Source organism: Tupaia chinensis, unplaced genomic scaffold (assembly GCF_000334495.1).
Source record: "Tupaia chinensis unplaced genomic scaffold, TupChi_1.0 Scaffold000563_1, whole genome shotgun sequence".
NCBI classification, from domain to species: Eukaryota; Metazoa; Chordata; class Mammalia; order Scandentia; family Tupaiidae; genus Tupaia; species Tupaia belangeri.
In genome coordinates this window covers 2780728-2797766 of record NW_006160076.1, presented here as the reverse complement: position 1 = coordinate 2797766, position 17039 = coordinate 2780728, and the positions used below count along the sequence as shown (strand labels likewise).

The window sequence follows — 17039 nt, the reverse complement described above, 5'->3', positions numbered from 1 at the left end:
TGCAGCCTCAGTCCGCCTGGGGTCCGGAACTGCTGGCCGGCTCGATCCGGGTTTCGGGTGGGGAGGGGTGTGGGTTCGCCTTAAAGTCCCAGGCAACCAACCTGGAGTCCAAGGAGGAAGGATGGTGGGGATACGTGGAGTTGCGGTAGGGTCGGGCCTGCAGCCTCAGTCCGCCTGGGGTCCGGAACTGCTGGCCGGCTCGATCCGGGTTTCGGGTGGGGAGGGGTGTGGGTTCGCCTTAAAGTCCCAGGCAACCAACCTGGAGTCCAAGGAGGAAGGATGGTGGGGATACGTGGAGTTGCGGTAGGGTCGGGCCTGCAGCCTCAGTCCGCCTGGGGTCCGGAACTGCTGGCCGGCTCGATCCGGGTTTCGGGTGGGGAGGGGTGTGGGTTCGCCTTAAAGTCCCAGGCAACCAACCTGGAGTCCAAGGAGGAAGGATGGTGGGGATACGTGGAGTTGCGGTAGGGTCGGGCCTGCAGCCTCAGTCCGCCTGGGGTCCGGAACTGCTGGCCGGCTCGATCCGGGTTTCGGGTGGGGAGGGGTGTGGGTTCGCCTTAAAGTCCCAGGCAACCAACCTGGAGTCCAAGGAGGAAGGATGGTGGGGATACGTGGAGTTGCGGTAGGGTCGGGCCTGCAGCCTCAGTCCGCCTGGGGTCCGGAACTGCTGGCCGGCTCGATCCGGGTTTCGGGTGGGGAGGGGTGTGGGTTCGCCTTAAAGTCCCAGGCAACCAACCTGGAGTCCAAGGAGGAAGGATGGTGGGGATACGTGGAGTTGCGGTAGGGTCGGGCCTGCAGCCTCAGTCCGCCTGGGGTCCGGAACTGCTGGCCGGCTCGATCCGGGTTTCGGGTGGGGAGGGGTGTGGGTTCGCCTTAAAGTCCCAGGCAACCAACCTGGAGTCCAAGGAGGAAGGATGGTGGGGATACGTGGAGTTGCGGTAGGGTCGGGCCTGCAGCCTCAGTCCGCCTGGGGTCCGGAACTGCTGGCCGGCTCGATCCGGGTTTCGGGTGGGGAGGGGTGTGGGTTCGCCTTAAAGTCCCAGGCAACCAACCTGGAGTCCAAGGAGGAAGGATGGTGGGGATACGTGGAGTTGCGGTAGGGTCGGGCCTGCAGCCTCAGTCCGCCTGGGGTCCGGAACTGCTGGCCGGCTCGATCCGGGTTTCGGGTGGGGAGGGGTGTGGGTTCGCCTTAAAGTCCCAGGCAACCAACCTGGAGTCCAAGGAGGAAGGATGGTGGGGATACGTGGAGTTGCGGTAGGGTCGGGCCTGCAGCCTCAGTCCGCCTGGGGTCCGGAACTGCTGGCCGGCTCGATCCGGGTTTCGGGTGGGGAGGGGTGTGGGTTCGCCTTAAAGTCCCAGGCAACCAACCTGGAGTCCAAGGAGGAAGGATGGTGGGGATACGTGGAGTTGCGGTAGGGTCGGGCCTGCAGCCTCAGTCCGCCTGGGGTCCGGAACTGCTGGCCGGCTCGATCCGGGTTTCGGGTGGGGAGGGGTGTGGGTTCGCCTTAAAGTCCCAGGCAACCAACCTGGAGTCCAAGGAGGAAGGATGGTGGGGATACGTGGAGTTGCGGTAGGGTCGGGCCTGCAGCCTCAGTCCGCCTGGGGTCCGGAACTGCTGGCCGGCTCGATCCGGGTTTCGGGTGGGGAGGGGTGTGGGTTCGCCTTAAAGTCCCAGGCAACCAACCTGGAGTCCAAGGAGGAAGGATGGTGGGGATACGTGGAGTTGCGGTAGGGTCGGGCCTGCAGCCTCAGTCCGCCTGGGGTCCGGAACTGCTGGCCGGCTCGATCCGGGTTTCGGGTGGGGAGGGGTGTGGGTTCGCCTTAAAGTCCCAGGCAACCAACCTGGAGTCCAAGGAGGAAGGATGGTGGGGATACGTGGAGTTGCGGTAGGGTCGGGCCTGCAGCCTCAGTCCGCCTGGGGTCCGGAACTGCTGGCCGGCTCGATCCGGGTTTCGGGTGGGGAGGGGTGTGGGTTCGCCTTAAAGTCCCAGGCAACCAACCTGGAGTCCAAGGAGGAAGGATGGTGGGGATACGTGGAGTTGCGGTAGGGTCGGGCCTGCAGCCTCAGTCCGCCTGGGGTCCGGAACTGCTGGCCGGCTCGATCCGGGTTTCGGGTGGGGAGGGGTGTGGGTTCGCCTTAAAGTCCCAGGCAACCAACCTGGAGTCCAAGGAGGAAGGATGGTGGGGATACGTGGAGTTGCGGTAGGGTCGGGCCTGCAGCCTCAGTCCGCCTGGGGTCCGGAACTGCTGGCCGGCTCGATCCGGGTTTCGGGTGGGGAGGGGTGTGGGTTCGCCTTAAAGTCCCAGGCAACCAACCTGGAGTCCAAGGAGGAAGGATGGTGGGGATACGTGGAGTTGCGGTAGGGTCGGGCCTGCAGCCTCAGTCCGCCTGGGGTCCGGAACTGCTGGCCGGCTCGATCCGGGTTTCGGGTGGGGAGGGGTGTGGGTTCGCCTTAAAGTCCCAGGCAACCAACCTGGAGTCCAAGGAGGAAGGATGGTGGGGATACGTGGAGTTGCGGTAGGGTCGGGCCTGCAGCCTCAGTCCGCCTGGGGTCCGGAACTGCTGGCCGGCTCGATCCGGGTTTCGGGTGGGGAGGGGTGTGGGTTCGCCTTAAAGTCCCAGGCAACCAACCTGGAGTCCAAGGAGGAAGGATGGTGGGGATACGTGGAGTTGCGGTAGGGTCGGGCCTGCAGCCTCAGTCCGCCTGGGGTCCGGAACTGCTGGCCGGCTCGATCCGGGTTTCGGGTGGGGAGGGGTGTGGGTTCGCCTTAAAGTCCCAGGCAACCAACCTGGAGTCCAAGGAGGAAGGATGGTGGGGATACGTGGAGTTGCGGTAGGGTCGGGCCTGCAGCCTCAGTCCGCCTGGGGTCCGGAACTGCTGGCCGGCTCGATCCGGGTTTCGGGTGGGGAGGGGTGTGGGTTCGCCTTAAAGTCCCAGGCAACCAACCTGGAGTCCAAGGAGGAAGGATGGTGGGGATACGTGGAGTTGCGGTAGGGTCGGGCCTGCAGCCTCAGTCCGCCTGGGGTCCGGAACTGCTGGCCGGCTCGATCCGGGTTTCGGGTGGGGAGGGGTGTGGGTTCGCCTTAAAGTCCCAGGCAACCAACCTGGAGTCCAAGGAGGAAGGATGGTGGGGATACGTGGAGTTGCGGTAGGGTCGGGCCTGCAGCCTCAGTCCGCCTGGGGTCCGGAACTGCTGGCCGGCTCGATCCGGGTTTCGGGTGGGGAGGGGTGTGGGTTCGCCTTAAAGTCCCAGGCAACCAACCTGGAGTCCAAGGAGGAAGGATGGTGGGGATACGTGGAGTTGCGGTAGGGTCGGGCCTGCAGCCTCAGTCCGCCTGGGGTCCGGAACTGCTGGCCGGCTCGATCCGGGTTTCGGGTGGGGAGGGGTGTGGGTTCGCCTTAAAGTCCCAGGCAACCAACCTGGAGTCCAAGGAGGAAGGATGGTGGGGATACGTGGAGTTGCGGTAGGGTCGGGCCTGCAGCCTCAGTCCGCCTGGGGTCCGGAACTGCTGGCCGGCTCGATCCGGGTTTCGGGTGGGGAGGGGTGTGGGTTCGCCTTAAAGTCCCAGGCAACCAACCTGGAGTCCAAGGAGGAAGGATGGTGGGGATACGTGGAGTTGCGGTAGGGTCGGGCCTGCAGCCTCAGTCCGCCTGGGGTCCGGAACTGCTGGCCGGCTCGATCCGGGTTTCGGGTGGGGAGGGGTGTGGGTTCGCCTTAAAGTCCCAGGCAACCAACCTGGAGTCCAAGGAGGAAGGATGGTGGGGATACGTGGAGTTGCGGTAGGGTCGGGCCTGCAGCCTCAGTCCGCCTGGGGTCCGGAACTGCTGGCCGGCTCGATCCGGGTTTCGGGTGGGGAGGGGTGTGGGTTCGCCTTAAAGTCCCAGGCAACCAACCTGGAGTCCAAGGAGGAAGGATGGTGGGGATACGTGGAGTTGCGGTAGGGTCGGGCCTGCAGCCTCAGTCCGCCTGGGGTCCGGAACTGCTGGCCGGCTCGATCCGGGTTTCGGGTGGGGAGGGGTGTGGGTTCGCCTTAAAGTCCCAGGCAACCAACCTGGAGTCCAAGGAGGAAGGATGGTGGGGATACGTGGAGTTGCGGTAGGGTCGGGCCTGCAGCCTCAGTCCGCCTGGGGTCCGGAACTGCTGGCCGGCTCGATCCGGGTTTCGGGTGGGGAGGGGTGTGGGTTCGCCTTAAAGTCCCAGGCAACCAACCTGGAGTCCAAGGAGGAAGGATGGTGGGGATACGTGGAGTTGCGGTAGGGTCGGGCCTGCAGCCTCAGTCCGCCTGGGGTCCGGAACTGCTGGCCGGCTCGATCCGGGTTTCGGGTGGGGAGGGGTGTGGGTTCGCCTTAAAGTCCCAGGCAACCAACCTGGAGTCCAAGGAGGAAGGATGGTGGGGATACGTGGAGTTGCGGTAGGGTCGGGCCTGCAGCCTCAGTCCGCCTGGGGTCCGGAACTGCTGGCCGGCTCGATCCGGGTTTCGGGTGGGGAGGGGTGTGGGTTCGCCTTAAAGTCCCAGGCAACCAACCTGGAGTCCAAGGAGGAAGGATGGTGGGGATACGTGGAGTTGCGGTAGGGTCGGGCCTGCAGCCTCAGTCCGCCTGGGGTCCGGAACTGCTGGCCGGCTCGATCCGGGTTTCGGGTGGGGAGGGGTGTGGGTTCGCCTTAAAGTCCCAGGCAACCAACCTGGAGTCCAAGGAGGAAGGATGGTGGGGATACGTGGAGTTGCGGTAGGGTCGGGCCTGCAGCCTCAGTCCGCCTGGGGTCCGGAACTGCTGGCCGGCTCGATCCGGGTTTCGGGTGGGGAGGGGTGTGGGTTCGCCTTAAAGTCCCAGGCAACCAACCTGGAGTCCAAGGAGGAAGGATGGTGGGGATACGTGGAGTTGCGGTAGGGTCGGGCCTGCAGCCTCAGTCCGCCTGGGGTCCGGAACTGCTGGCCGGCTCGATCCGGGTTTCGGGTGGGGAGGGGTGTGGGTTCGCCTTAAAGTCCCAGGCAACCAACCTGGAGTCCAAGGAGGAAGGATGGTGGGGATACGTGGAGTTGCGGTAGGGTCGGGCCTGCAGCCTCAGTCCGCCTGGGGTCCGGAACTGCTGGCCGGCTCGATCCGGGTTTCGGGTGGGGAGGGGTGTGGGTTCGCCTTAAAGTCCCAGGCAACCAACCTGGAGTCCAAGGAGGAAGGATGGTGGGGATACGTGGAGTTGCGGTAGGGTCGGGCCTGCAGCCTCAGTCCGCCTGGGGTCCGGAACTGCTGGCCGGCTCGATCCGGGTTTCGGGTGGGGAGGGGTGTGGGTTCGCCTTAAAGTCCCAGGCAACCAACCTGGAGTCCAAGGAGGAAGGATGGTGGGGATTTCCAGACAAATTCTATGATTGTCTTTTCTAGATCAGTGAAGAATATTTCTGGTATTTTGATTGGAATTGCATTAAACATGTAGATTAATTTGGGTAGAATAACCATTTTGATTATATTAATTCTTCCAATCTAGGAGCATGGGATGTCCTTCCACTTTTTTATGTCACTTTCAATATCTTTTTTAAGATTTTCATAGTTTTCTTTACAAAGGTCTTTGACTTTCTTAGTTAAGTTTATCTCTAGGTATCTTATACATCTTGTGGTTATGGTGAGCTCCTTTCTTAAGCTCTACTTCATTCTCAGAATGGTCTTGATGCCCCTTCCAACTTCAGCTTCAGTCAGCCTGGGATCGTGAGCACAGGAGCACCTGGCAAACCCAAGGAGTTCTGTGCATGCAAGTCCAGAATATTCCCACATGAGTCAGCTTCACAAGGTCACATCTAACCACTGTGCCACCACCCTCCCCAATTCCCACCTCCACTCCCATCTCTGGATATATTAAACATTGATCCAGGAGTGGTGGTCAAAGCCTGTAATGGCTTAGTGGAAAGAAATAGCTCAGCTACTGTTCTATATGCTGCCTTGATTGTGTGCCAAATGGAAGACCCTTCCACAAAGCCTTCCCAGCTCTTCTCAGTGCTTCAGTGGTAATGGGTCTTCCCACATACTACCTTAAATGGATTATTTACCTGTGCCTTACATCCCTACCATATGGCAAGTTCATTGGGAGTAAGAGCCACATTCTTCACTGTCTATATAATAGATACCCAACAAAAATGAATTCAATTCTACCTGGAAGGCAGCATGTTTTCTATTATATATTTGCATTGTTTTGATAGTTTTTCTAGAAACATTTTTCTATCTCAATACAATCCTAGGATTAGAATATTGAAGCCAAAAGGAGTCTTAGCAAGAAATTGATTCCATATTTCATTTTATGTCTGAAGAAGCTGAGCTCCTAAAAGTGAAGAACTAGAGTAAGGCTTCTGGACCTGGGCACAGTCCATCTTTGTGTGTCCAAATCAAGCTAGAATCAAGGCTAGGGAGAATGATGCTATGTCGACTCTTCTGGAAAGGCATTCCCTGTAGAGGCACAGCTGGACTAGGATGAAGTTAGCATGAGGAGTACATAGTATCTGTAGTGTATGTCATGGACCTTAGACCTTTATTCTGGCACTCAGAACCTAGCAGTACTTCTGTTGCTGGGATTAGTGAGATGGAACCCTGGACGCTGTTCTTGGCAGCAAGCAGGAGGTGCACTGGAGAACCAATTGTTCCAACTATTAGGACCCTGGGTGTACAGGAATAATTCATAAAACAGATCCATGATACTTTTTAGTTTATCTTCATCCTCCCTCCCCACCCCACCAGCCCTAAAATGAAACAAAATCCACAGATAAATTTTCTTCTTAAAAATGGGGGTTTGGAGGCCAGATGATGGCACAGTGGTAAAATGCAGAGCTCTGTCAGGCTGCCCCATGTGGGAAAATTCTGGGTTCACATCCAGAGCCCTCCCTGAGTATGCTGGGCCTGTCCCTACCCATGATCTGGGGCTACCTGAGGCTGAGAGGGAGTCCTATTAGGAGAGCGCTCTCTATCCATCTATCTTTCTCTCTCTCACTGTCTCTTTTTCTTCCTTTTTTTTTTGGGGGGGGGGAAGTTTTTTGCTATAGGGCACATGCGCTCGCCAGACAGACAGAGAGAGACATAGAAACAGAAAGCGAGAAATCACCCCCCAGAGGGGATGGTCATGCTGCAATCCCTTCTCCTCCATTCTCCTCTCGGGATCTTGGGCATTCATGCACACGCACCCAGCGCGAGTTTTAAGCCACCAGGTCCGGGACGCGAACCACAGTTGACTACGTGGGAGTCCAGCGACATAGCCATTACACTAACTGCTGGTTCCCGCTTTCACTGTCTCTTTTGCTTATGGAAGAAAGAAACAAACTCTAAATATTGGATCATCAGGAAAATCATGACACATTTGTGCATAGAAAAATAAGTCATGACTTTCCCAACAACTAATAAAATGTGTGCATTTTAAATCTGCTTTCTGCCCACATTTGACTAAAATGACAATACAAAAGGAAAAACTCTAATGGGTACAAATAGATCAGGGGATCAAATATAGTAAATGATACATTTTGAAACAAGGAAAGTAGATTGAAAGAGTTATCATTTAGCAGAGCCAAGAGTGCTAAAGCCAACTGTCTGTAGGAGAAGACAAGAATCAAGCTGCTTTTCCCTATAGTACCCTATAAAGGCCACAGAATAGGAGGTAATAGGTATCTGTGAAGGCAGCAACGATAGGACTGAAGAGGAATGGGTAGGTCATTTAAGGGCTCACTAGGTCCTACACCCCTCATCGTATCAGGCTTTTCACCACAGAAAACCAATAAACAATAACAGAAAATGGAATCGGAACAACTCCAACTCCAAAAAGATCACTGGTCACACTAATGTACTGTGCTGAGATGAGGAAGGGAATCAAATGACAGTTATATACTGATCCTTGAGACCTCCAGGCCCTGTCAACTCCCTAAGCACAGGCATCAGACATTTACTGCCCAGGTGAGACCAACAAATTTCTCTCTGGTGAAACTGACATAGTCCAGGGAAGAGATTTAGACACTGACATTAGGGGGAACCCTCCCCCGCCCCCAGCAATGAACAGCAGGGTCCTACTCAACAACTAGAAGGAAATTTTCCCAAAGAAATGGGTTCTGATCAACTCCTTAGGCATCAATATTAAATATGAAGAACAGCCAAGGATCACTAAACATTTGAGAATATCTTCTAATGTTGAAAAGCAATCCCAAAATAAAGAGAAAATGGGAAATGAAGACAAGGCAGAAAGCAAACTAACATCAAACAAAATCTTTTTTTTTTGGGGGGGGGAGGTTTTGGCTATAGGGCGCATGTGCTCGCCAGACAGACAGAGACATAGAGACAGAAAGCGAGAAATCACCCCCCAAGGGGGACGGTCACGCTGCAATCCCTTCTCCTCCATTCGCCTCTCGGGATCTTGGGCATGCATGCACACGTGCCCGGCGTGAATTTTAAGCCACCGGGTCCGGGATGAGAACCGCGGTCGACTACGTGGGAGTCCAGAGACATAGCCATTACGCTAACTGCTGGTTCCCCAAACAAAATCTTTAAGGAAACAGTTTACATCGATGAAAAAGAAATAATATTATTTCATAATTAAGTCCAAGTATAAGAGTCAACCTGGTAAAATGATGATATGATAACAGAAATTTTAAATTCTATGAAAAGATTAGGAGACAAAGTTGAAATCCATCAGAATAAATTACAAAAAGACAAAGAGCTAGAAGACAGGAGAGAACAGCTAACAGAGGGAGAGGATGAAACAAGGCAGTCCATCATCCAGCTGATGGAGTTTCTAAAACAGAGGAACAAACTGTGTTATTTATTATCAAAGGAATAATATGGGAAAGAATCTCAGAGTTGGAGGGGATGGATCTCCAGACTGAAAGTACAGATGGGTAGAGTACCACAAATAAAATTTTCTTAAAATTTCCCAAAGACAAAGGCCAAAAGCAGGCCATCAATAATAAGTTTGAAAATCAGAATGATGGGATTTTTTAAATGGCAGTTATAGAAGCTAGAGAACAAAGATAAAGTGATCTTATTATTATTTTTTTAGAGAGATTTTTGCTACAGTATGTGTGTGCTCACAAGAGAGACAGACAAAAAGTGAGAATCACCCAACAAGAGAAATGGCCATGCCACAATTCTTTCTCCATTCTCCTCTCAGGATTTTGGGCACACATGCACATGTGTGCAGAGTGAGTTTTAAGCCGCCAAGTCCAGGACTCAAACCATGGTCTACTATGTGGAAGTCCAGTGATATAACCATTACACCAGCCACTGGTCCCAGTGGCCTTATTTATAAGAAAACTGGCTTTCACTGCCCAGACTTCACCCTCATGTCCCCCAGATCTAGCCAAGAGTCAGGACAAACCAATCACCAGCCATCTATATCTGAGTTCTGAGCAGTCTCATTCAGGGATTAGGATTACTGAAGACCTTCTGCTCAGACTTCACCCTCCTGCCCACCAGACCTAGCCAGGAGCCAGGTTAGAGCACTCTATTTATTCTCTCTTTCTCTCTCCATCTCGCTCTATTTTAATTTTTTTTTTTTAATTTTTAAATTTCTAATTTCTCTGCCACTCTTTCATCTTACTAATTTGTACCTTTCCCCACACCCCCATATGACAAACCAATCACCAGCCATCTATATCTGAGTTCTGAGCGGCCTCATTCCATGCAGTTTTCATTTTTTGCTTAAATTTTTTTCTTTTTTTATTGTTTTTGTCTTGATTCTTCTTCTCTCTCTCTTTTTTCTTTTCCTTTCTCTTTACCTTTCTCAGACACACACACACAGACAAAAGAGTACAAAAACAACCAAGAAAATGGCCATCCTAATGGTAGGGACAAGTTTCAAGTTGAATGTTAACTTCCAGAGTTTAAATGGAAAGATCAGACCATAGTAACACTGCAAATTCAGTGGAAGAGAAATTCATTACATGAGACTGAACTAGTAAAATAGAATTTTTTAATTTTAGATTAAAACATTGCTGATTTTCTTAAATGCTTTGTTTACTAGATTTAAGGATTTTTGTCTTCTCTTGAACTGTTGATTGGTTCATCTACTTACTATCTGAACTGAATCCTAACCTTTTTCCTGGCTTTAAGTTTTAAGCAATTTATCTTAACATTTTTGATTTTTGATCTATTAAAGCTAAAACTGTATTTCTTGAAATTAAAAAATGCATTAAAAATAACTATTAATACTTATTTAATGACTGCAGGAAGCTAGATAGCCCCAGCTAGGTGCTACTTTATAGTATGTTCACTTTACTCACTGAGGTTTATGCCTGAAGTCAGACATGTATTCATAGATATGTATATACCAGCTGTGCTTGCTTTTGAAAGCTTTTAAATTAATTAACATCTTTAGTGAATCAATAAAATGTAGGGGGGGAAACACATGGAAAACAATTTTAGATAACAGAGACAGTGTGGGAGGAGATGGGTATATGGCAGAGGATGAGAAGTAAGCAATCAAGGAGGGGGAAAAAAGCAAAATATATAAGGAACAAGGAATGGAAAATTATTGTTTGATGATAATATGTGTGGTAATATCCTTGATTGAGTCAATATGCAATGTATTCTGGATAGACAATCTCATTTTGTATATTGTATCGATATATAGTGAATGAATGTAATTACCTTTTTTTTTAATTTTAGGGAAAAAATTAGATTAAAAAAAAAGGAAAACTGGTTTTTAACGAAGAATCCAGCCAATTTATCAATAAAATGTGAGGCAAAAATAAAGGATATTTTCTCAAAAAGAGAAAGAGGGCCAGCCCCATAGCCTAGTGGTTAAGGGAACTAGATCCCTCATGGCCAACTAAAGTTCATAACCCAGCCCAAGCAGCTGGAAACACACACCAAGTGCATGTGGTTTGTGTCCAGAAATCTCAACAGGATGGAGAAATGGAGAAGAGGAGATTGCAGTGTGGCTAGACCCCACTGAAGGGATGCTTTCTCTCTCTCTCTTCCTCTCTCTCTCTATCTGGCAAGTGCATGTGCCCTCCAGTAAATTAAAAAAGAAAGAAAAAGAAAATAAAAAGCAAAGATTTTTGCTTCACATTGTTTTATCTTTTCTAAAACAGAAAAAAGAAGTTGTAAGATCAAGAGGAAGGTGTCCAGACTAGACAAAAGTTGCAGGAGAACACCAAAATAAAGATGAAGGGAACTTCTAGGAGAGCAGCTGTGTAACTATTCTGGAGGACAATCTCCCACACATTGATTCCGGGAAGGACATGTGCAGGAAAAAAATTAAGTGCTACATTACCTGATATATTTAATCATATTGAGAATAGTATTATAATTCTATCAGGGAGTTTAGAAATATAGAAAATTAAGTAAATGAAACAAAGGACAAAAAGCATTTATTAAACTAGCCCAAGGTGTGTGTGGCAGGGGAGCCCACAGTCTGTATGGTATTTGGGTTATTAAGCTACACACACACACACAAAAAAAATAGTCAAATAGCTATAATAATGCAAACCCAAAATACTGACTTATCTGAAAATTGTAATAACTGTTGGAGGTTGGGGAAAGCAAAAATGTTCCGTGTGCTATCCTGGTGGAGTTGGGCAGGTATATGAAGAAGTCTGAGTTAAATCCTCATCTTCCTTAGTAGGCAGTAAATAGATTGCTCCCAAAAGTAAACATTTTAAAAAAAAATCAGTATTAGTGGAGTATTTGGAAACACAAAGGTTAATACCAGAAAATATATAGAGTTCTAGGTAATTTTTAAAATATTTTATATATAGACAGAGCTCATTTCCTATGGGCCTTGTCATCATTTATTTTAGGTTTTCAGTCATGTAATATTTATTTTTATTTTTAAAATTGTGTTAACTCTACAGATTTAATTGTTAGTGACTTGGCTCACATGTTCCTCTTCAGAGAAATACAGCAAGTTCCTGCAGGTGGTCACTCTTAACCCTATCCACGAGGCCACCATATTTCCAGGGTCCACACTGTGGCAGGCTCTGGTCTAGGCATAGGGAATACAAGGAAGATGGAGTGGGGCCACATTTCATAGGTGGAGCTATGGAGCCGACAGGACTTGTGACATGCATGTGGGGAAAGAGAAAGCAAGGCATTGGATAAGTGGAGTAGGACAGAATGTTTGAAATGAAGAGTTCTGTTCTGGACAGACTACTAAGTTCTAGATGCCCAATATATTCAAATCAGAGGTCTGGCTCTGTGGTGCAGCAGTAACACATTTCCCAAGGGAAGCAGGATCTCATGTGGTAACTATAGTTTGAGTTTCCATCCCAGTCAGCCTGAACCACGACAGTCACATAGGCAAGTGCCCGAGATCTAACAGGGCGGAGGACTGGAGGTAAGAGATCATGTGTGACCAGACCTTATGGGGGTGCTTCTCTTGCTCTCTCTTTCATACACATGTATGCACTCTATCTGAATAGAGAAAGAGCCAAGCAAATATGTCAACTAAGTAGGAATGACTCTAGTGCTTAATAAAGACATGAGAACTAGAAACATAATTTGGGACAGATAGCATATAAAGTAGAACTGAATGTTCCAACTCCCATGACCCCTTACGCGCCAGGTAAAACAAAGCAATGGGGAACCTATTTTGCACTAACTACCAAAAGTAGGCTCAAAAGGCCAGAAAATGACACAAATAAATAGCCCAAGGTTCTAATTTCCCTACTCCAACATAAAGGAAATATGAGAATTCTCTCCACAGAAGTCTCATAAGGTTCAACCACCAGCCAAAACTGTAGTCTATTGAATTTAAAGAAAACTAATGGGGAATCCTAAGACATTTACATTAGGAAGCCAATACTGTGGACCACACTTCCTACCGTTGTCATGCGGGCTTTACGCAAATAGGTAAGAAGATCTCCTCCTTCCATCAGTTCTAGGATAATGTACTGGGGTTCATTTAGCAGACAAACACCAAGCTGTTTCAGAATGTTCGGGTGATTAAACTTGCTGAAAGGTAAAAAGACACAGGTTGAGTGACATGACAGTGGCAGTAGCCCTGACTGAATGTCTTTACGGAGTTCTTTATCCATAGTCCTTCAAGTCCCTAATTTATGTTGTCTAATAAGTGAAAACATCCTTTTCAAAGTACAAGCCCACATGCTTGCCTTAAGGAAATAATATGGCAACCCCTAGTGGCCAATGTGATATAACAGGGCAATTGTAGAAGAAATAACATTTATATTAAGTATTTTGTGTTTTGGAAAGAAAGTAATTTTGATTAGTGGCTTTCTTCCAAAGACACTTGAAAACATGGCTTTGGTCATCTCAAGCATAAAATATGTTCTTTCCCTTTTAAAGAAACAGCTCACAGCACGCAAGTTTGGCTACATCAGTTTCTCAAGATGTAAAAGCAAGTAGCCTCAACATAATGATTAGAACTCACAGCTCAGGATCTCACACCCAGGACTTCTCTCTAAGATGCCCTAAAGCAGTTTTCATGACCAAAAAATTGGTGAAACCTTGCAGACGGATTTACTAAGGCAAGAGACGTTTTCTCTGATAGCAGAGTCCTTAAGAAACTCCCCTGATGAGTCTACTTGATCTGTTATCACATATTCAGGACACAAACATGCTGAGAGCTGAAAAGCTTCAGAATTCACTTGTAAAACATATTCCTCACTGAAAATAAAAGGAAAGAGCACCTTTCACTTGAAAGCTGCCTGCGCACCAGCTTAGAGGGCTTCCTTAAAATACTTGTTACTAGAGAAGTATTTCCCTTTAAACGTTTCAGTCATGCTTTTCTGGGGCATTACCCATTATGTCAGGTCATTTGGATGTTAAAAATTCAACAAGTAGATGTAAAAGCTTCCTACACCTCGAAGAGAGAAAATTATTTCAGAGATATCCTGATACCTCATCAGATGTGCCTCCTTCAGGAATTCAATCTTCTCCTGGTCTGTGGAGCCCTTTTTTAAAGTCTGTGCAACATAAAAACAAGTCAGAAGTCAGTAGAGCAGACATTCCCGTGAGCTCAGTGAGTTACTAAAGATGATCTTTGTCTTGTTTTGTAAAATCTATTCTGAAACTGAGAGATAGATCATAGATAAGGCATGCACACATCCTCGGTAAACCTATTCAAACATTAGCTCCTGTTATTGCTAGTGTTTAAGTAAAGACATCTGCTAGAGAAAGAGGTAGCAGTATTACCCCAATTCCCACCAAAATGTCGAGACTGAGAAAGAGACCTAGTCTGGCAGTAAACAGACCAATTTCTTACTTTTCAAAAGGGTCTACTCACTATTTAACTCATTTCTTGCTAATAATAACCTAATTTATTTCTGGGAGGCAAGGTGCCCACTCCCACGTAATTGGTTTAAACTAATCATGAACATCATGTTCTGAAATTCTCCAGCCTCCCTTGCAAATAGGGGTGACCAAATGACTTAGTTCTGGTCAATGGTATGTAAGAGAAAAGCTGCCAAGAGGGCAGAGGTTTGTAGAAACACCCTTTGTTTTCCCCAACATATACACCTATTACCATTCTTCCCCTTCTCCCTGGCCTAAATGAAGATGTGATGTTTGACTATCTGGCAACTATATTGAGACCATAAAGCAATAAACATGTATAAAAATCATGCTTTTTCAGAGACACTGGCTCTGACCTAACACCCTTCTCCACAAAGACTGCAGTTATCTTGTATGTGAGAAAAATAAACGCTTGCTTAAACCAGTTGAGGCTGAAGTTAAGGGACTTTTAAATGATAGTATTAAGAAGTGGAGAGAATTTTGGCTATTTTTCTGGTTGTATAGTCCACCCTCAAAGCAATTAATTCTAACAAGCAGTGATTAGAATATAGCCTAATTACATAAAACATTCACCATCCCACTACCAAAAGAAAGTTTAACAAAAATATGAGAGTATATTGTGTTTCTGTAAACATACATTAAATATATCATGATTAAAAAATCATGTGGTAGGGCCCGCAGGAGCATAGTGGTTAAGTCATTGGACTTCCACATGGCCAACCTTTAGTTCAAGTCCCTGATGCGAAGGCTTGAAAATAGCACTGGACACTTGTATGTGCCTGCCCCAAATCCCAAAAGGAGAAGAAATTGTGGAGTGGCCACCACCCTGGGGGATGATTTCTCACTTTCCCTCTCAATGTCTCTCTCTGATAAGGGCATATACCCTATGGCAAACACTTTAAAAACAATGACATGGCCAACCTTTAGTTCAAGTCCCTGATGCGAAGGCTTGAAAATAGCACTGGACACTTGTATGTGCCTGCCCCAAATCCCAAAAGGAGAAGAAATTGTGGAGTGGCCACCACCCTGGGGGATGATTTCTCACTTTCCCTCTCAATGTCTCTCTCTGATAAGGGCATATACCCTATGGCAAACACTTTAAAAACAATGACAAAAAAAAAAATAAGGGCATACACCCTATGGCAAACACTTTAAAAACAATGACAAAAAAAAATATTAAAAAAAAAAAAAAAACGGGCTGGTAGTTGGAATGGTGGTTAAAGACACTGGACTCCCACATGGCTGACCACAGTTCAAGTCCTGGACCTGGGGGCTTGTTTTCTCACTTTCTCTCTCTCTCTCTCTCTCTCTCTCTCTCTCTCTCTCTCTCTCTCTCTCTCTCTCTCTCTCTCTCTCTCTCTCTCTCTCTCTCTCTCTCTCTCTGTCTCTCTCTCTGTCTGTCTGTCTGATCAAACTGGAAAATAATAATAATAAATAAAGTTAAATAAAATAATTCTTTAAAGAGAATTATGTTGTATAGAGGTCGGCAAATTATAGCCTGTGGACCAAATCCAGCCTGTCAGTTATTTTTGTACAGCCTGCAATTTGAAAATAGAATTTGCATTTTTAAATGGTTGGAAAACATCAAAAGATGAATACTATTCCATGACACATAAAAATTATATAAAATTTAAGTTTCAGTGTTCATAAATAAAGTTAATGCATCCATGCTTATGCATTTGCATATTGAGTCTGACTGCTTGCAGGTTGTGGCAGAGACCGCATAACCACCAAGCCTCAAATATTTGATATCTGCCCATTTAGGAAAACATCTGCTCAACTCCTAGTCTAGTACCATGAGAGTATTTTTACAACTCCCACTCTCTTAGAATATGTTTGAAGGAAAGTAACTATTTGCCAGAGCTTAGCTGACTAGTAGTCTCCGAGGAAGGATAAACTCTGGAGAATTTCTGTTGATTGTAGAACCTGTGTTGGAAACGGAGGGAAGAGGGATATGATTTCTGTACTTATGGATGGCCTCCTATAGTCTGCCATTTCTTTCTTCAACTAAGAACACTCAGGTTTTACTATCATATTCATGCAAATTTACGTAAATACGGTGGCATAACATGTCAAGGAGGTCAGAGATCCACATTACCTTCACTGCTACTTTAATTTCTCCACTTCCAGCTCCTAAGATGTCTACTGCTGTCCCTTCATACACTTCCCCAAAGGCTCCACTTCCCAACAAGAGACGCAGAGTCAGTTTTTCCCGAGGGAAGGCAGGAAGATTTTCAATCTCCTCTTGGGTTGGAAGAGTACTGAAAAATAACAATATTTTTGTTCTCCCAAAGTGCATCGGGTTTAAACATTGGTGTTGGTACTGGTGCTGCTGTTTGAGAGAGAAAGAGAAAGTGAATCTCACAGCTTTGCAGCATTATGCATTCTATGTGACACAGTAATATAGAATGTGTGTTCCTATTACACTTTCCTATTCATTACCTTTTACCCAGACAGAACCAGACCATGTCATTTGGTTTCCTTCCAAGCATCTTTATTGCTTTTGTTTTTCATTTTTCACGTTTTTGCCACAGGGCATGTCCACTTTTCAGACAGAGATGGAGAGAGAGAAAGTGAAAAATCACTGCCTAGGAGGGATGGCCATGCTGCAGGCTCTCCTCCTCCAATCTTCTCCTGGGAGTTTGGACACACACGCATACGCACCTGGGACTCAAACCACAGTCAGCCATGTGGGAGTCCAGTGCCTTAACCACTATGCCACCTGGTGGCCCAAATTTATTTAAGTTTATGTATTTATTTCCTTCATTAGAGAGGGAAAAGGAGAGAAATACTCTAGACCAAGTTTTTGCTGCCTTCTTCTCCCCATCC

At 47.7% G+C, this 17039-nt stretch overlaps 1 protein-coding gene across 2 annotated transcripts in view; it reads right to left on the bottom strand.

Moving 5' to 3' along the window:
* ROS1 (ROS proto-oncogene 1, receptor tyrosine kinase) overlaps positions 1 to 17039 on the bottom strand; it is a 157712-nt gene that overhangs the window by 36060 nt on the left and 104613 nt on the right. For both annotated transcript variants that reach the window (XM_006157868.1, XM_006157869.1), the window contains exons 37-39: positions 16309 to 16471; positions 13818 to 13882; positions 12782 to 12911 (exon numbers count right to left, since the gene is read on the bottom strand). In XM_006157868.1, coding sequence (XP_006157930.1) covers positions 12782 to 12911; positions 13818 to 13882; positions 16309 to 16471 — 358 coding nt within the window. The remainder of the gene's footprint in view (positions 1 to 12781; positions 12912 to 13817; positions 13883 to 16308; positions 16472 to 17039) is intronic.